General features: G+C 39.1%; 1 protein-coding gene across 2 annotated transcripts in view; it reads right to left on the bottom strand.

The window, feature by feature from the left end:
- Window positions 1–18,955, bottom strand: part of TEK (TEK receptor tyrosine kinase) — a 43,128-nt gene extending 24,173 nt beyond the window's left edge. Inside the window, exons 1-4 of one of the 2 annotated variants that reach the window (XM_052776044.1) lie at window positions 18,551–18,955; window positions 9,262–9,366; window positions 6,319–6,630; window positions 959–1,069 (exon numbers count right to left, since the gene is read on the bottom strand). In XM_052776044.1, coding sequence (XP_052632004.1) covers window positions 959–1,069; window positions 6,319–6,337 — 130 coding nt within the window. In that variant the 5' untranslated portion in view covers window positions 6,338–6,630; window positions 9,262–9,366; window positions 18,551–18,955. The remainder of the gene's footprint in view (window positions 1–958; window positions 1,070–6,318; window positions 6,631–9,261; window positions 9,367–18,550) is intronic. The other variant, XM_052776043.1, reaches the window with a different exon arrangement.
- Window positions 18,956–21,087: the final 2,132 nt, after the last annotated feature.

Genomic DNA, 21,087 nt, shown 5'->3' with positions numbered 1-21,087 from the left:
ATGCTGACAGGAGATCACAAAATTTCCCTGGGGACCCTGAAAGGACAAGCGATGGCAAACATTCTCCACTGTGCACTGCCATAGCTGAATCTCTGAAGAATAAACAGGTCTTTAAGGAACTCTGCTTTGCATATTGCTTTTTTAAAAGACACCTTTTGGCTATTTTGCTCTTCCAGTCTGTAGAGAAGTGTTCCAAATATTCAGTAACTGGGGTTCATGCTGACCCACTGCATGCACTCTTTTGCAGTGTGCTGACACTTCCTTGCCTCATTCTGCTCTATTTACTCCATTTCCTGGTAGTAAACTGTAAGCTTGACTATCAGTAGACAAAGATGGACCAGTATATTACATTGTGCTTTCCACACATATAATTTGTTGTGGTCTAACATTCTGATTAAGTATGAAGGCACTGTGAGTTTTAGTGACCACTATTTTACTACATTTCTACAATAGGTAGATGGCAAACTGCACATTCTTCCAAGTGTCAAGCAGAAGCAACACACAGCTGAACAGTGAGTTACATGTGATTTAGGTGCCATGTTAGATAGAAAAGTTGGTGTCGTAAATTTTACAACCTGGCTAATTTTTGTAGTTGAATGACATAAGGATTAAATTTTGTTGACAGTTTTGCCTTTCTAATAGCAGATTACTAGTGCTTAATTTCTTAGCCTGAAGAGCATCATTAAAGAGGGGATATAGAAGGAAGTCAAAAAGGAAAATGAGAAACAGAGCAAAGGTATAAACAGAGGATTTGGCATTATGGTGGAAGAGAAACAGGTCAGCTCAATATATTGGATATGGCAAATGGCTCCTTTAGGGAACATTAAATGCATGAGAAATTATGTCTGCTCTAGTTGCACAGCATGGGCATCATCACCAACGACTAAAACAGTTATATGGCACTTGGCTAAGACAATGATAGCAGGAAGAGAAAAGACAAGAGAGAAAGGTTAATTACCATTTTTGTAGATCACTGCATCTTCCTCTTTGGCTGCCATTCTGATGAAGGAAATATTCACATGCTCTCCCTTATTTGCTGTAACAGTTAATGCCACTGGGTGGAATGAGGCTGAAAACAGAACAGCACAGAAGTGTGGGATAAATAGCAGCAGTTATTGTCTCTATCTGGTCTCTGGGCTGAAAGCTGAGAATGGTTTACAGCATGACCCTGACTCAGATTTTGACATTTAAATTTCTTTAGAGCACACACTGATTCTTTATCACCAGCAACCTCAACTCTATGTTTTGGCAATGACAGAGGACTCACCTATACCCTGAAACAACTGACTGTCACTAGAACCTCAGGCATGAAATAAAAAAAAAAAAGGATTTTGGCTGAGTAACTGGAAACACTTCCTAACTAGGAGCTCCAACTGGCTGTAAAACATTTTCCCAAGTTTCTTCATCCCTTGAGACATTTTTAAAGCAGACTGGATAAAGTACTGGAAAATGTACTGTAGGGAACTAGCTGTCATTGGCAAATACCCTGAGTGACTCAGTTCTCCTGTTTAAGCTTTATGATGCAGAACAGTCAAGATAGTTCAGGACACCACAGTCATGCAGGGTCTGGGGGAGATGCAGTAAGGTAGAGTAGGTCTGTGCTTGTGTTAGTTCACCATGCCCTCTATAAATACTGAGAGTGTTGGCTTGCACTAAGAAAAAAAGAAAAAAACATATTCACACCCAGTAGTACTTTTACCAAAATATTCTCATCTGAAAATGTGTCTTAATTAAAATAAAGATTCTGTGGGAGGAACTGTCTAGATTAGTGATATTTTTCAATTTTCCAGTTGGGAAATTGAAATTCATTTTCCTGCTTAAACAAAAAAGTACTTTTATATATTTGTTTATAGTTCTTGATTTAAGAAAAAGAACAAAGTAGTAGATAGAGGGATTTTCACAAATTTTTTGCCTTTTCCTTATTATTACTAGTGGAAAAAAAGATCAGAAGATAATTGGGGAAGGAACAGAAGAATCTCAAGAAATAGTACTTTTTGAAACGGGTGAAAAGATAATTTTAATGGCAATATTACTTAGAAAGAAGTTAGTAGTTAAGGATGCTTCCTTTCATTTAGTTGGAAAATTCCAAGGGAAGGCTGTGAAGCTTTTTGAAGACAAATTCAGGTTTTCTGAACATTTTTAGCTCTGAGTTTTTATGCCATACTGTCATTGATAAGTCTTATGGCAAAAAATTTTCAGAAACGCTTCTAGGCAAAGTTAAATTCCAAACTATTCAGCTCTTTATCTGAGTAAGAATGTTACACCTTTGTACTTTCCCTTTCAGAGCACCCAGGGGAGTGAGGCATTGATTTTCACCAGTCCCTTTTCTCTTCTGTTTTGGAGGCTGTTTAGCCTTAGAGTTCCTCCTGTGCAAGTTCCTCTTGGGTAAATCTGTCCTACATCTTGTTTTTGTTCAGCTCCTGGGAGCCCAGTTCTGCTGCCACCTGCCTCCCCAACAAGGTAAGTAAGTGGGACCTTTCCAACAGAAAGACCCACCTGAGCCTCAGCTGGAAGGAATCCTTGAAGAGCCATTCATGCTCCTAGTCAGCTCTGCATTTGCACAGGTTCCATTTCTATTCAAGTAGCATTTATTTCACAGGGAATATTTTGCTTAAGGAACACATACACAAGTTAGTATGAACTGCTAAACAACTTATTAATAAAAAATTGCCATTTATCTATAGTCATGTCTCTTTTTCTTGGTTCATTTTTAGAAAACTGCCAATAAAGTATAATTTGGTTCATACCAATGGTTGCAGGAAACAAATTTGGAGTCTGTGGCTGAAATTTGTTGGCAAAGAAATACACAGTGATAGGATCAGAAAGCAGATAAAAAATTATGAACGAACTTTCTGTTATATTATATGTGAATAGTGCTGTGAAAAATGAGCGGGTAAATGCTACATCAAAGTCTGTATGAGGCTGAAACTGTATTAGTACCTCCACAATATTATTTTGTAAAATCCAAGGGGGAAAAAAAGGGTAGTATTCTTGCAATATTTGAGGAAAGAACATTTTAATACTTCCATTTCAGAATGGCATTTTAATTAAAAATCAAAATGTTTCTATTGTGTTATGTCATGTGATGTAAAATTAAAGAAAGAAAATTTGAGTAAAAATGAAGATATTTTTATCAATCCAAGCCAACCTCTCTCCCAGAATTTTATTTCCTTGAGAAATTGTCATTTTAATGTTTTATTTCTGATTGGAAATAAGACAGCTATTGAAAAGTCACAATTCTTTGCAGAATAGGATTTCCATCCCCTGTGCAATTCTAGTGTTTATGCTCTGAGCCTCTGCCATGTGTTTTCATTCCTTTGTAAGTGCTATCCAATCAATTTCATCAGGACTCTTCCTGCACGGTACTAAGAACATGCATGGGAATCTACTGGGCATTTGCCATGTTACCTAGGCACTGGTAACTGAACTTAACAACTCAGAGAAACAGAGATTTCTAATATAGAATAATGAAAGAAGATCTCATTAGAAACAGGCAAACAAAAACTGAAAGCAGTCCCAACTTACTGTCAGCTCCCAAGTTAGAAGTTATTTATGATTAACAAATGCATGGTGAAAATAATGATCTATTTAGGAAAATAAAATTCAACAGCATTCCCAAAAATGAATTGCTAGTTACAAATGATCCTAAGTGTTTCAGCTGCAGTGATTTTTAGACCAAATTTAGTGAGGCATTACTAACTGTTTTAACAAGATATTAAACTTTTGTATTCCCATTTTCTTTTCTTTTATGTTATTTAGCTTAACCACAAGATTTTTTCTTCAGAGTATTGTTGCAATGGAAAGGAATGTACACTCCCTGGTGGGCTCAGTTCCAACATGTTTTTAGATTGTGACTTGTATTTCATGATTTCACATCTCGAGTGTGCCAATTCCTTATAGAGACATAATGAACTGAGTTGCAGGGCAAGTGCCATAACTCTGTCACTAGCATTTCCATTATTGTCCCTTTGCCTGCTCTAGAGAGTTTCTGTGGGGGAAACTCAATCATATATATGAAAATACACATTTATTGTGTAGAGAATTGCATAAATTCTATTTGACTAGATGCAGAACAGGCTATATACTGTTCTATTCTAGATATGTGTGCTGTATACAGTATAAGCATTACTCTGTTCCCTCTCATTACACGTATGAATATTACATGTGTAACCATAATGCTACAATATGAAGAATTCAGGAGAATGGACTCGTTGCTTTCAGAATGGCACATGTGTAGAGTAAAACAGGAAAACGGACCTGTTATCTTTCCATTTTATGCAGCAAAAATCTTCACTGTATCTGCATATCTGATAATGGGTATATAGTCAGGCAGTTGACAGCTCCCACTAAAGTCCGTGGTGCTACCCAAATGATTAATGCTTAGCGAGTGTTTCAGCAGCTTCTTGCCCCGAGGCTGCAGAACAGTGGTTCGATTTTCAGAGGTACTGCTCCTTCCCATGCCTTTTGTGTCCTCAATGGGAAACTGCACATTTCAACTCTTGCTCAATTTTTGGTGTTGAAAAACAGATTCTGTCTTTAAAAATTATTCAGACAACAACAGTAAAGGGGAAAAAAGCCTGTTTTCCAACTACAGATGCTTTGCCAAACCTCACAGTCCCTCACTGACCTCTTCTTCCTCTTTTTCTGTACTTTAACAGCTTTGAGAATTTCTGTTGAGCCTCTTTCTCACCCATCTAGCCTGATTATATTATACGTGTTCACCGACGAGTTGCTAGCTCAAATGTTGTCAGTGTAAGCAGAGAAAATCTGAGAAATGGATTCAAACCCAGAAATTATTCAAAGAAACCTACCTACCGCTGGTGTGAATGTTGTGTTACTTCTGGTTAGAACAACTTCTGTCACATAGGAAGCTCTCAAAGTTTGATTACGTTAAATTCTCTGCTCCTAGGTCCACAGATACCAAGTGCAAAAAAATAATCGATTCAGAAGACATTCTTCCACCCATGGAGGTTTTTCTACAGGACAGCCAGAGATGTGCTCAGCTCACAGGCATTCTGTCACAGGGTCGCATTGACTTTCCATGGACTGTTATCTTATCTCCTCCTCATTGCAGCCTACTTTGAAACAATGGAGTTGTCAGCCTGCATCTGCAGAGCTTTCTTGGTGATCCATCCAACCCTTCAAAGACCACATTGGGTCAGAGAAAACATAAGCCAAAGAAAAATGAACTTGTCCTGCCTACCTTGCTTCTAACGTTCCCATAATAAAAGAAACAAATACACACTAACTGTAGCTTGGACAAATGAAAAACCTCTTTTTCTAAATTTGCTATATAATTTCAGGAGATACCAACAATGATAACTGCTCTCACTAACCTTATAAAGAAAAGGTGCCAAGTCTCCCAACAGACCAGCTGCCATGGCACAAAACATTAGCAATACGTTGAAGTCTACTAAAAATTGGCTGAAGTGTTGAAACCTTGATTTACTGCAGAAAATTAGCCAAAATTTCTTGCACTTTTCTGTAGTTTATGGTGATCTCTGCCTTGGAACTTGTCCCAGAAGCCTAATGAGGTCCAGAGACAAGCAAAATTTTTCACATAAGAAAATCTAATTTAATGGCTAGAGTGCTGGACCTTGGAAATCCCACCTTCTCATCCCAACATCTCCCTATCATACTTGCTTTTTCTACTGTGCATAGCCTTAAAATGAAAACCAAGTCAATAGTGAAATCCATAGTGGATTTTTGTGAATAACCTTCTTAGATTTTGGGAAACTTCTCTAGAGTTTCTTTCCGGTGCTGAGCTGGAGTGTTTTTTTCATACTGACACAGACTGTGCAGATCCAATGTTGCTGATCTGAGGTTTGACTGAACCTTAGGCAAAGCAGTTATTTTCTAGGCTCAAGTTGCCCATTTACTAAAAAAAAGGGATACTGATGTTTACCTGTCTGCATCTCAGACCTGTCAATACTTTACAATGGAAACACGTTTAGAAATCAAGGGTCTGGGATGCAGAAAACCCAGTGCAGGAGTTACTGCATGTGTTATTTCATGGGGTCAGTGAGGCCAGTACTTACCTTATCTGCCACCTGACTTTGTGTTCCTGGCCATAGCCAGATACAGGCAGAATACCTACAGGTGTCTGACTAACTTCCATGAGGAAATGACTAGCAGCTAGTATCTACCAGTTGCCTCTGCATTTTAGAAGAAAAACACAGGCTTGAGCCAAGTCTATTTTGACTCCAGACTGCCTTGCCTGCTGTGGAGCCATGTTTGTGCCCACTTGTGTCAGCTGGGAATAACTGCCAGTCTGCAAGCAGTGACATGCAAAATTCAGATCTGAGCACCATACAGTACCTCGCAGTGGCATCTTCATGGTATGTATCCTTGTCACCTCATCCTTGAGTTTCCCTTCACAGTAATATGCTCCAATAGTTTCACTGGCCTGTTCCCTCTTCCACACCACTGTTTTGGCTGTCGCCCTCTTTGAATCTTCATTAACTTCCAGTGGTTCCCGGTGCTGGTTTGTCACATCCTCCTGGTCTCGGTCTATTGTGATAGACTCATGGGAACGCCATTTGGAAGTGATACAGATAAGTGATGTCTCAGAGTTGCCCACTAGAGGGAATGAATTGATCAGTATGAGGTCCAGTGCAGCTTCCACTTTACCTAGGGAAAAAAGCAGCAAGTGAAAAAATTTTACTGCAGTTTGAGTACGTGGCCAATCAAATCACCAGGTAAGCTCTTTCACCCAGTACTCAGGGTTTCTCTGGCTGGTGTCTTGCACAGCTTTTATGCAAAATAGGAAGACTGTAGATTAACTATTCTAACTACACTGACTTCAGGATTTACTTTTTATGTCATGGACAGACGGAGTTTGTTCTTCTCAGAAGAGGAAATAAGCCTTGCAAACTTGTGGAATTTCTTTTAAGAGCTGTTGCAGAAGCCCAAGGAAAACTGTGGGTTGCAGAAGCAGATAGATCTTCGGATAGTTAGACATGTACATAAATGCCTCAAATATGGTGCCTTGCTGGTAACAGGGTCAGCAGACAGTAAGTTGTCAGTTTAATGGTGTCCTTTGCATGGATTTAATACGTATGAATTGATGTAAAGCAGATATGTCTTTCAGTTATAGGAATTGGAAGTACTTTGAATATTTGGAGTCTTTTTTTCAGCTGTTTTATGAATTTGGATTAATGATTTCATAATCATTCATATATTAACCATTCGAAGTGCTAACAGACAGCGGCGAGAACCATGGCACAAAGAAACCTTCCCAAGAACAAAGAGCAAGTTGGCGGCACTAGTAAAGCCATTTTTTATGAGGTTACGTTTAAATCAATTTGAAATGGCTCCCTTTGATCAATAGAACTGCCAGAAATACATGGAAATCAGAGTTCTTTGAAAATGATAGAAGCAAGCCTAATTTAAACAGTCTCTGGCAGAGTGCTACAAATTTAGTTGTTCAAATGTGCATAGCAGGAGGGAAATACAGCTCTCCTATAATCAACAATTTGCAGACAACAGGCGTTTCCCTTTACTTTTGAAATTCAGGGTAAGGAGAAGGGAAACTAGCATTTTTTCCATCTAAAACAGGAAGAATAATTGATTTCTTTTATTCGTCACATCTATTTTCCTGCTTTGGATACAAGAATATTTTGTACTTACACAAAGAGACTCAATATTTAGTGCCACTCAGCTTCCAAATGTTCCTCTGATTGGAAGGAAGGGGTATAGTCTTAGATAAGGGAGGTCAAAAGGTCTTAGTGCTGACTGCAGTCTTTGCGTGTGTCTCAGTAGTGCTGGGGCCAAGGGAGGAGGTCCTCCTCTGCTTTCAATACCAGCAACCACTCTGGGGACTGAAGTATCTCACAGTACACTGACACTCACCACACCCAGCCAGTCTGCCACAGCTACCACCCTTTAATGTGCCAGCCCAGATAACTTGCAGTTACATAATGGAGAAATTAAACCTTCTGGAAAGGATGCAACAGCCGTTAAAGTAAATATTGCATAAAGGTGCAGGTCGGAGAAGTCAATTCATCCTGCTGCACATTACAAAAATAAACCTTTGAAAAAAGTTAAAGAGGTATGTGATAGAAATGAGGTCAGACTTGTGCATTCATTTTATAGGGCATTTATCTCAACATTTTTAGTTTTATATGAAGAATATTTGTGCTCTTACTATAGGTATGATGTATCAGCTGAAAGCAGATGTTATTGAAGAGTCACCAATGCTGAAAGCAGAGGGCTTCAGTTTATATCAGCAAGGATCACAGGCTAGGTAGAGATATTCTTAAAATCATAAACTGCAAGATCCTGATTTCTGCGAAAGTTTGTGAAACTCAGAATCAAATCTGGATCCAAACTTTGTGACTTGGCATGATTATCTGTGTTGAGGTCAGGCAGGGTGCTGCAGATCAGAACTGAAATATTTTGGTGTTTCTGCCTAGCATCCACAGGGCACAAAGCTGCAACTATCTTTCCAATACGGGGGTATGGGCCCAAGTTGCTGAGGTCCTTCAGAGGATGGCTGCTCATCCAGGGCTCCAGCTCCATTTCTCTAGCATTTCTCTGTTCCTCTGACTTCCAACACAGATTGAAAGGTGAAAGATAACACCTCTTCTCCCTCCCTGCATCTCAACCTTTTAATACGCTGAGAAAAAGTAGTAGGAGAAGTCGGAGTTTTGAGGACTAGCTTTCATGTTGCCTTTGATCCCTATGCAAGACATAGCAAAGCAATATCGTATCAGATTCAGGGTATTTGCTACATACTTTTCTGTTTCTTGGTGGTAACACAAATCGTGTCATCAAGGTGTAGAACAACCACAGGCATATTGCTTATTTACACTTGTGATTATTCCAGATGAATCAAATTCTAGCCACTGGTGGATGGATAGCATGAATCAAATTCTAGCCACTGGTGGATGGGTAGAGTTCTGATTGTCTAAATATAGGTGGGGTTTTGTCATATTAAACACTGCAGAGTAACCCAGACACCTGCATGAAGCAGATGGAGCACAGATGGAGTTTCATGTCTTCCTGGAGAAACACTAGAAGGCTTTTCTGCATCTAAAAGTGAGTAATAATATCTATACATAAGTATGGAATCATACGCCAAGCATGATTTGGCAGCTAAGGTTTCACAGCTGAAATATACTGCAAGCAGAAATTAAAATATATCCAAGTGAAAGTTTTGCACTAAGAAAAGCTATGCTTTAGGTGTATTTTGAAAAAAAAAAAAAACAAACCCAAACAAAAAAAGCGCCCTATCAGCACATTGACTTGAAGGCAACTCACTCGTTCAACTCAGGATCTAGCAGGACTGGCATTTAAAGTCAGCCTAAGGCCTCTGAGGTGATAGGAAGGCTTTCTTTGACTCCACTGGGAGCTGCTGCCCTCAGACTGTGGAAGAGAAAAAACCAGAAAAGTGTAAAATGCATATATGCTTTATGCTTAGGGATTCTTACAGCATCTCTTTCTGCTAATGCAACTTAAACTAACCCAACTGTCCTTGCTAAAAAGGAATTTACCTAGTCAGGCAAAACTTAGGCAAATCCTACCCTTGATGTTAATGAAGACTTTGAGTATATAAGGAACAAATAAGGACAACAGGATTTAGCTCTCTGAGAAACGCACAAAAAACACAGACAGGAAACAGCCTGTCTCTGTATCAGTGACAATCCTCTATGCTTCCTTGAAAAAGTCCTTTGACTCCTGCCCTGGTCCTTGAAGGACTGACCTTATCAGGAAGGCAATTTGCTGTGTGTGCAAATAGATTTTGAGAAGAGAGAGCACTTGCAGAAGGCTAATGCTGGAAATGAGAGATACCATGCAGGGAGGATTCATTGCCCAGTATTTATGACAAACGCTCATTGTGGTGCAGTGCTTTGAGCCCTTCCAGCACAGAGAAAATGGCATCCTCTAAAACAATAGGTTTAAATAATAGCACACTCACTATAAGTCAGACAGCAAAATTAATGCAGAGACCTTTGCTGTCCCTCTTGGCCCACTCTTAACTACAGCATTGTGCTCTCTCTTGCTAGGTGATACCTGGCTGTATCTTTCACAGCTTCTCTAGTACATATTTGCCTGGGGAAATAGTGCTGAACAGGGAATAAGTGTGTATCACACTGTCTCTGCAGTCCCTGTGTGTTCTCATTCCCTACCATAATGCCATTCATACGGGCAGAGAGTCATCATGCTTTCTGTGCTGTGTTGCACCATCAAAACTCAGCCAGGACCAGCTGGAAGAAACAGTTCTCAGAAATTCCCTGGAACACATCCCAGACACAGGTCTGCTCAGAGAGCAAGAAAGTCTCCAATGAAGTTTAAAACATCACTTCCCTAGATCAGAATTGGTGCTAGACATCAGTTTGGGAATAAAACAATGCAGCAATCTCAAGCTGAGATAGTTTAATGCCATAGATGAGTACACACAGCAAGTCTTACGAGAATAGAAAAGTGTTATGACTTGTCCTTTCATCTCAGAAAGTCCCTGCACAAATACTTTCAGATTTACACTGTTAACCCTTATCTGGTCCCCAGGAAAACTTGGAAATAATCAAGACAATTTCTGCCTAATGTGAAGCCTTTGCAAAATTGTCTGTTAATTGGAAAAGTGTTAAATACTGTGGAGTGGCTAACACTCCTCTACCATAGCAAGTAGCCAGAGTGGTCAGCTCCATCAAAGTGAAGGATAACTATACCCCACCCCCCCCCAAACACATATTTAATCATTAGTCCATATTTGCAAGGTGTATTGAGAATGCAAAGTTCTGAGTAACTGTTTTAGCTATTAATTAATACCGAGTAGTAGTGGAAGGAAAGAAATTGTTTAGACATTACACATCTAATGGTGTATTTATTTTCCTTATATTTGTAGAGCTTTATTATTAATTGCTTGAAGTGATTATAAGCTGGAAGTCCTTCCCTTGACATTTGGAGCATAACAGAGGAAAAAGAAGAGCTGTAGTAAGAGGTAAGTGGAAAGATCAATATTTTTAAAGTACTAATTATTTAAAAGAAGAGGATAGGGCAGAAAATTCCAGTAAATTCCACCCCTTTTTTCATCAGGTGAAGCAAGGGGAATAAAAGTTTTTGTAATTTGAAATGCTTAGGCAGTTCTTATTTTTTTTTACTCTTATTGCTAGGAACACAAATTATTTCTGCTCTTAACTACCTGGGAATATGAATGTAAAACATATAGATACTACGCTAGCAGGGAAAATATAGAATCTGTGCTCAGATTAGGTTTGGTGTTATGCTGGAAGTAGAACAGTCAGTTGCATATGACACCCACTGCAGTATTTAAAAATAATTTTGGGACTGATGGAAATGTATGTCCCAGACTGTCAAGTCATCAACCCCTCCTCCTTCACATCTCTTAAAAAACAACACCAAACACTTTCTTTGCTTGAAAAAAATAAGGTTTTGATATAGAACAAACCTAACTTGCTAAATAGCCTGAACCTCAGCATTTCTCATTGTGTCTTGTTTTGTAGTTACCAGTTCAGCTGTACCCTCTTTAATTGTATTTTTCACTATAAAATCACACACCAGATGATTAAAAGAATTTAACTAATCTATTTAAGAATACAAGTGGCAATCATGTAAGAAATTTTGCTGAAAAAGCATAGCATTTGATTAATTCTTAGTGAAGTACTGAATAAATTACATTGACTTTTTTTAAAAATTAACCAGTTCACCAATTTTGTAGATAATCAGGATGGAAATAATTCAAGTGAAATATGAAGAAATGAACAAAATAGAGACCCAATCCTCCTATGGTGTTTCCCTTAAAAAAAAAAAAAAAAAAAAAAAAAAGAGTACTTCTTACTTAATATTAAAGCTAGTCAGAAACTAACCACAACATTAGGTGTTTGGTGATATTTTTCATGTGGAGAGTGGAACATATACCACACGACAATTTGGTAATCTTTATTTCCTTTTTTTTCTGTGCACTCAGCATTTCTTTTCTCAGTCTTGGTTATTTTTTGTTCATTCTCCAAAAAATCAAATTGGGTGCGCTTTGAAATCACATATTCATTTTATGGGCTCAGTAGTCTCTTAAAGTCCTGGAAACTTCATCTGGGATGCAAAGATAGAAGCAGCTCAGGTAATTTCTCCCAGTGAGTCAAGTTCTCTTCTGACAGATCAGTCCTCCACAGGAAAACAAGGCTGAAGTTATTATTACCAAAACAGATTAAGATTCTCTGCCACACGGCAGCAGCAGCAGGGAAAAAAGGGAGAGAGACAGAAATGCTGCTGAAAAGCAGCTCATAAATGAGGAAAAAGTCAGGTTTTCCAATAAAACCTTTCTTGTCCATGGAAAGAATCTTACTGTTTGTATCTTATGTGATGCTACTGGGCAGCTGTGGGACAGCTCAAATACCGAGACCTCATGCCCTTAGAAACAGGGTGTTATTTGTGGAGGGAAGGTAGTGTGAAACTAATAAGAGACAAAAAATTAGTGACAGAACATCACTTTGCTACTTTGCAGTAGTGGGAAAACCAGAGCACAAGTGTGAAAAATAAAATAATCTGTCAAAGCTACTAGGGTTAATGGTTTCTTACAGGCCCTTGGGTACCTCTGGAGCAGTTGAAGGAAACACAACTGCCTTCTTGTAAAATAAAGTGTGATTTTTCTCTACATTTCAATTGTTTCATAACTCATAAAAGCAATCTTTTAAGATGTAAAAGCTAGAAGAGAAACACTGGTGCAGCTTGGTTGGGGGTTTCCCAGCAAGGGTGCCTAAATATGTGTGTGTAAGCAACCAAAATGTAGAAAGACGCTTTCTCATGACTTCTCCTTAGGCCTGGTTGACCATAAGCAAGTAAAGCAGAAAACAACATATCAGCAGAAATTGCTCGTTGAACAACCACCTGATGATGTGCTAGGCAATGCTGAAAAAGGGTGAGGAAAGTGGGAAAGCTTGAGTAGAATAGGCTTCTAGTTCAGCTACATCTGGCTGGATTTGCAGCTTGCCCAATACGGGTACTACTCTCAAGAAAGTACTTGCAAGCAAGAATAAATACGTCCATAACAAGGGTGGTCCTTGTAAGTTGCATTATGAAGCTACTATGTACACTGTATATGTGTAATGTATGTTGTTTATGAGTAATGTATGTTGTTTATGCACATGTGCCAAGCTGAAGTATGCAAACTAAGGTAGGTAATCAATTAGTCTTCATAGGATACATCAGTGCATACAACAGGCATAAGGTTAACTGTCTGGAAGTGTCTGTGAGCATTGGCTGCTGGATGGATGTACTCTTAATACGTTCTTGCCTGTACAGTAGCATACCCTCACTTTGCCACTTACTGAATTTTCTGAGCAGAGTGGTGGGAGGTGTTTCTGGTGCTAATCACGCTTTTTGACTAATGAGGCTAAGGTCCCTGACCACTGGGAAACCTTCTTGTTCAGAAAATAATACAAGAAAAAATCACCAGAACTATCAGAAGTGCAGATGGAACTGTGTTGTTGAGGGAGACTTGTTACACTCCAAAGGGGAAATTGACCAAGCCACTTCATTAGACAGGCTGACACAATGCAAAAAGTAAATAAAAACCAGGCACTCAAAATATCAACCTTGAAGCAAAAAGTTTACATATATTACCCTTGAATATAGAAAAGTTGTTTGTGACCTGTCTTTCAAAAATCCTTTCAGAACTTAGGAAATGCCTAATATATTCACACCCTAAAAGTGTTTGCATTTCCTAGTGATGAATTTAAAAATGAATTTTGGTGGTTTTTTTTACTTCTTTATGATATGACCCTTGTTTAAAATTATTAGTGCATGTTCTTAGTTTGGGTGTTAGTTGGAGAACAGTTATCAAATCTGCACCCTAAAAATTGATCAGCATTTTAAACTCCTTACAGGAAAGTCTCCAGTTCAGACTCAGGCTGGTTCTTTGCTATGTGTCTCCACTGAAACCACAGCAGAACAGCATCCTAAGCGTGATCTTGCCACTAGCACAGGGTAGACAATGTCTCTGGAAGACACTTCTTCATCTCAATTTCTCTAAGATTTTCATCCCTCCAGTCCCAGGTAGATCTTGCATCACAGTGGGAGCTGTCAATGGAACTATATGTCTGTCTCATACAGGTGGTAGGTGCATCCATTTTTCGTTCATTTTTTCTGTGCCTACCCAACGCCCTCCACACCACAATGACTTGGTCTTCCATGGAAAGCCAAACAGGGGGTTTTTGTGTGTTTAAGAGATGAGTCTGGGCCAAGCAGGCTCAAGTCTATGTGACCGACACAAAGCAGGTTTCCAACCCAGGTAATTCTCACTATGGGCACATGAAGGACCAACTCCACATCTCCCCTGTCCTAAAGCCAGCTGCAGTCAGTCTTTCTGACTTCTCTGTTCCCTCTTGTCCACCTAAAGCCTTCCAGATGATGAAATTTTTGTGGGTATCAGACCATCTCTGCAAAATGTTACAACTTCATTTTTTTCCCTGAAATGAAATTTCAGCAAAAAAGTAATCCATCCAACCAGCTTAATTATGACTAAATACCCCAAAAATCTAGTATACATGTGTGTATATATATATATATATGAAATATGTATCTAAAACAATAGCATAAGTTAACATTTGTGCATGTAGTGTGATTTCATTTCACCCTTTTAGGTTTGATTCCTCCGGGTCTGATGCAATGCCTTTTCATTCCTGACTATTCCCAGCTGCTGAAATGGCCTTTGGGAGCACAGGCTTCCTGAGAGCTACTCTACCTCTCACTAGGTCTGACCCAGGAACACACCAAAAGCAAACTCTAAAGCTAAAAAATAGAAGAACTGGAGAGAATCAGCCCACTTTTGTAATTCCACTTAGGGTAGGTACACAGAATTGCCTGCACAGGCTGAAGTTGTTGGTTTTGGCTTCTAGCTGCAGAGTCAGGGAGCGATGATTTAGGTCACAGCTGGAACTTTTTTCTTTGCAAACGTATAACCAACAATGTAACTAAAACAGAACAGCTTGCTTTCTCCCATGAAACAGATCCATCGATTTTGTAGTCATGATTGTCCTAAGAGAACATCTCAAGAAGAGCTACATCTCAAGAAAAGTCTAAATTCCATGTAAATTTCAGACTCATGAAAAAGGCACCAGGGTACTGTTCCCTTTGGGTAAATAACCTATGATGTGTTGCAGGCAGATGCAATTGCTGTGTCTCACAAATCGAATACACTTCAGGAACATGGAATGAAATCCATTTTCAAATTTCTCTTGCAAGTCACATTAGTAGTTTGATAATTCAAGTGTCTGAAAGGTTGTGTGTCAGTGTAATGTCTAATCAGCATAGTTTTGAAATACCGGAGATTAAAAGTCCCAACGTGCTTTCTGTCCACTGCTTTGGCTGTGGGAGGCTCAAAACCCCAGCACTGCAGCCGTAGGACAGACTGTTTGAACTTCAGGTGCCATTTTGGTCTGAGAACAGCATATTTGAAGATAATCACACAAGCCTAGTCCCTTTAATTATGGAAAGGATGACATTCATATTCACTGTCACAGGCATGTGTTAACCAGAGGTTAATACAGGTTTTCTTTAGGTTAAGTTAAGCTTCACAAGAGAAAAACAAGTCTTGAAACAGAATTATTAGAACAGTTGAGTCTAACTAAAAATTATGATTTCTTGTAATTTTGAAGAGCCTACAACATCATAATGGTGCTTGTGTTAAAAGCTGCTTAACTTTCTAAATATGTAAATGAGTCACATTATTATGATAATAAATACAATTTATGGTTTTTTTCATAACACCTACTGATCCCCAAGAAAACACAACCATCAATAGGGATAATAGAGAGCTACTACTGGATGCCACTGCACTGTTAACTCCACTGTTACGCTTCTTAAAAGGCTAATATAACCTTTTGAGTCTTTTACCATATATGGTTCCAACAGCTAAATCACACACACACAAAAATAATCCAGCATTTTTAGAAACCCACTGGATCTAAGATTATTGGTAGAGCAAAGCTATAGCACAGAAGATTCTTTCTGTCTTGGAGAATGGGGACATCTGACAATGTATTTGTTTCCTGCCAGAAACAGTCAAAGAAATGTGCTTAAAACTGGTTTTAATTGTTGCTGGTTTCCACAAATCTCTTACTGATGGTGGCCATCTTGCTAAAATAAGGCTCACACATGAACATTTCTGAGTTAGCCCACTGTGAGAAGCTGCAAGCAAATTTTCAGACCATCTGAGGATGTTGTTAAGAGGGAAAAGGCAAGTTCTGACACTCATTACTTGCTTTGTCCCCAGCCTTCCAAGTAAATAGGTGACTCTGCAGCTCTTCTTTGGTCACGACTTAGCAGACTGTACCTAGCCACAAACTTGGGGTTTGAATCCATACTTCAGGATGGATACCAGGATCATTTTGATACTACAAAATGTTGACTGGAGTAGAATCAACCAAAAGAAAAACATGTGGTGATGCTCAGTCTAGTTTCAAGAATCCCAACAGGATTAAATCAACCCTTTGTCAGTTTAATTGAACATTTGCTATGGCAAGCAGTGACCATCTATACAGTGCAAAAGTGAGCATTTGTATATATTTCGAACATTACCATCCAAATCAGATCTTTAGCTCTAGCTGCAAACGGAGTACTGTTGTTAAAAAAAAAAAAAAGAAAAGAAATAGGCATTAAATCAAAGGCCATTTCTCATAGCAGGAGCCAAGCCGATGGTCTTCACCTTGGAAAAGGGTGGAGTGGTTTGTGCATACCAGCACCACACCCAGAGATGCCTACGATCATCAGAGACAAGGTTAAGCCAGTTCACTGCCTGTGCTGAGTGTAAAGCCTCCCCGCTCAGGGAATGTCATTCCTGCTTTCCTGAACTCCGCCTGCGGTATCTAGAGGAAAGCAGGCTCGCATTGTCTTCCACAGCTCGCCCCAGGAAACATGATATCATTCTCAAACAAAAGCGGGAAAGCTGACAGATCTATTGAGATGGGTGTGACTACGGCACACGCCTCGCTGGTCAGCCCCTGTGGAAAAGGCAGTGAGTGGCAGCTCTTCAGTACTGAACTGTCCATGTTTATAGCTAATCTCTGCAGCTGACTTTTGTTTCTCCTGTACTTGTGGCTTAATGAACGTTGCTTGCTTTCTGTGTCAATTAGGTGTATGTTACCACGTAGAGAAACAGGAGAGACAAGGAAAAAGAGTTGGGGTCACTGGACTTTCTTTTCTTCTCCATCCATAATGCTTACAGCGCCAGATATGTCCTTAAAGTGAAAAGCTGGAAGTGATCTGAAGGCTAAGTAGGTTGAATCAATGTGCAGCTAAACAATCAAGAAACTTAAGCCAGGAAAGAGGAATTGATAAACAATATGCAGCCTATTACAGCAATGGCTAGATAAGAGTACTTCCAAACACACATTCAACAGATTTTAAACCTTTTTTTTTTTTTCCTTTTATAGATGCCAAAAGTAACATCTTAGACTCATTTGTCCATAACTTCACTTAGCTATTAACATGCTGCTAATCAGGAAGATCTGGAAACTGTAAAGCAGGTTACACAGCAATGAGGACTTCTGCCTTTTCTTGCTACTTTCTGGTTTTCATTGCAGCACAATCTGCAGCACATTGCCTTTTTACTGTGAAATGGACTGGAACAACCTATGCATATCTCAATGATATGGTTAGAAGTGACTTAAGAGTCTAAGGTTACTGTGTGAGTTGTATTTCTCTTTCTTTTACAGATTTTGCTTGGTATGTTACCCAGAAGAAACTGTCTAGAAAATCAAAATATGGATGGTGAAAGCAATACTCAATAAGAATCTGGTGGGAAGAGCACAGGCTTCCTCACGGCTCTGCTTGTGATAGTGTCAGAAAAGCATCTCTAACATTAATGCTCTGAATACTATAAACTAAATTTGCATTAGTATAATCTTTCTCTGTACCTTCCCATAGATGTCTCTTATGACTAACTTCTGACTTGTTGAACTAACGGCATTTGCTGATAATACTGAATCATTCTTTAGCTGCATGTGAAGTGTTATTAATTGTTCTCTTATAATGTGCATTTTTCTGTCCTTCTTGTCCACTGGCTTTCATCTAGATTTCTGTTGTGGAATCTTGCCTAAAAACCTGTCTGAAATCAGATACTGGAATACCTAGAAACAGCAACATTTCCTGCTGCACAACCAGTTCATAAAGTCAGTCAGAGAAAAACTCAATATTTAGTCTGTATTTAGAGCAGATATTCTTGGGGAAAGACTTCAATGGTTTCAAAGTAATGAGATTTATGAAAAAGTTAATATCATTAGACAGAAGACAAACCCTGTTGCAAGGTGCATTATGTGTCAACAAATGACTTCAACGATTGATTAAAAAGAGGTAGGAGCAGATTCTACATGTAGCTAAATCCTCCCCAATAGCTTGGCCACAGTCCTGCCCTCACTCACTGTAAGAGCACTGCACAGAGATAAGTGGACTCACTGAAACAAACACAGGTACTTAAATCAATAAATATAAGTGCTGGAGTAAGGAGTAGGGAGTCATGCGTTTTGTCTGCACATTGCGTGAGAAACAAGAAAGTCATGACAGGTCGACTACAGATATTAAAGCAAAGGCTTACCTGAAATCATCAGGCTGAATCCATAGAGAACTAGATGTGCTAAAGGGTCCATGCTTTCCAAAATATATCCATCCAGTTCTTACAGTTGCTCATGGAGTATCCTTTTCTTGGGGCACACGTTTACCAGTTACTCTTCTGCATGGTATGCTGTTTACAAGTCACAGGCAAGAAATTGTAGCACTGGCACAGACTGGAACAGTCTCATTGCTGTCTGAGTACAGGGAGTTTAAGTTCCTTTTTCCTGTTTCCTTTGTAGATTAGGATGGGAAAGGCAGGATCTTAAAGGCATTTTTGTATCAGCGGGACTGCAGGGCAGTGCAAATCCCGTCCATCCAGCAATACATCAAACCAGTTATCTGGAGCTGCTGGAGAAGCAGGGACTGCTGTTGGTCGCAGTCAGCAAAATAGGAACAATGATGGCATCCTGCAGTAGGCGGGAGAGTGCAAGTAAAAAGTCCTCCCTCCACCTAGGTACAGTAGGTGGAAATTGTCATCCCCTTCACAAAGGGCAGATCTGCTAATTTCTCAGGGCACTATCATCTTTTCCCTTATTTATTTAATCCACGTGTAAGCTGTTGGCTGCAATGCATCTCAGCACACAGTAATAAAAATATGAAGTAAACAGTAACAAACCAACCAGCTGAATCCAGTACAGACCAAAGCCAGCCACAACACAGCAAACTAGTCCATTAGTTCATGTGCTTTACTGGAAACAATTTTTCTCTACATTTGGCAATTGGAAACAGACTGAAAACTTGTTGCAATAATAAATTGCACCCAGAGTTACTATGACTTTGGTGGGACCAAAATGCCACATCACTCAGGGGGTCTCAAAACTCAGAAGCTAACACAAAATATGAAAAAAAATACAAAGAAGGCCACAAAGAATTAATGAAATAAATGGAAAGGCAGCACTCAGCTATATAAACAGAATTGCATATAAAGGGTAATCTTATTTACCACTTGACTAAATATAACTCATGACAATGTAGCATTTTAAAGTCCTGTAGGTCTGCCAAGATGCTAACACCCAGAATGACTTTTAGAGAAGTATAGAAAAGCAAATGTTCAGCATCATTTTGGAAATGGGATATGGGTTGATCCTACTTTGTTTTAATTTCCTTAGGAAGACCTTTTAGCCTTCGATTGGTGTAGATTTCACAGAGGAAGACCTTTACACCCAAGACCTATTGCTGTGTGGACAGAGGGTGTCACCTACAGCAGACTTCAATCCATTAACCCAGAGTTGCTCCTTTCATGCCATCTTCCCCCCCAAAAAAGAAAAAAACAAAACCCCAAACCCAAACCCCAAAACTGAAAGCCAAACCAAGTAGGAACTTAAACTGAAAATACCCTCTGGGTGGAAAAACACAGTGTGAGGTCCAAACACCACTAAAAATCCATTTTGAGGCTTAAAGGAGACAGAATGTAAGATACTTACCTGGTCTGGTTCCAGACCAAAATGCACATGTGTATTTTGTCCACCTTTGATTTTCGAGAACATGTTCTTCTACTCCTAGGCACAAAGAGGCAGTGATTATCCACACTCCAATTGCATGCTGGCCTTTATAAGCCTGATGGTATAGGCCCCTCCAATATCTGAACACTTAGTGTATTACCAGATACTAAGTATTATTATAACTTCTATCTAGTGGATAACTCTGTTCTGTTGCTCATTTAACCTACTTCTAACATGGCCCATCCTTAATTTTTTTTTCAGTGTCTTTTGATGTGCTGGGGGTTGGGGGTTATACAACTTCAGTCAAGGCTGTGGCTCTCCAAATTGTTATCACGAGCTTAGAGGTGTTTTTAAACTTTTCCCTTAAATCTCACTCCCCTGGGCATAAACAGGTCACTGAGGATAAATGCATCATGTCTCCATTTTTGATACACCTAAATGCAAAGCAATGTGTATGGACTGCTGCTGATACTGACTTTGCAGTATGCATAACAGGCCAGGTCAGCTATTCACTATTTTTTGAAGAATCAGATTGTGCCTACTGATCATTTCCTCTGCCATGACAAGCTAGCTATCTCCAGGATGAGAGCGGACAGCCTAAATATACAATACTCCACAAATACAAGAAGGTTGCAAAGACTTGCTTGAGCCAGAAGAGAGGAAATACATACTTACTCAAGTCAGAATTTAGTTGGAATACAGCCTCAGCAGGATCATGTGTTTGTTTTGTGTTTCACTATATACTTTCATTTTTTAAGAAATAAAGAATAGCATCTATGATTCAGCAAACATTTAAGTAATTTTTTATGTTTGGAAAGCTTTTAAGTGCCAGTTTGATTATTGCTTCCACTGATGTAAAAATTAACCACATGATAAGCTTTTGCGAGAATGTGGAATTTAAAGGCTTTCACTGTTCTGGCTTATTCTTACTCATATTTAAGTGTCTGCCAGCCCTTCCTTCCACATTTTCATCCTCATATTTCATGTTATTAGAATATGAGTCTTCCTAAAAGTAGGTCGTATCAATTTTCTGTCCTGTGAACTAAAACCTGTATGATCTGATCAACCCTCTGATTAC

The sequence above is a fragment of the Harpia harpyja genome, chromosome Z (assembly GCF_026419915.1).
Source record: "Harpia harpyja isolate bHarHar1 chromosome Z, bHarHar1 primary haplotype, whole genome shotgun sequence".
Classification (NCBI taxonomy): domain Eukaryota; kingdom Metazoa; phylum Chordata; class Aves; order Accipitriformes; family Accipitridae; genus Harpia; species Harpia harpyja.
Note: the sequence above shows the minus strand (reverse complement) of the source record. Positions and strands in the feature narration are given on the sequence as shown.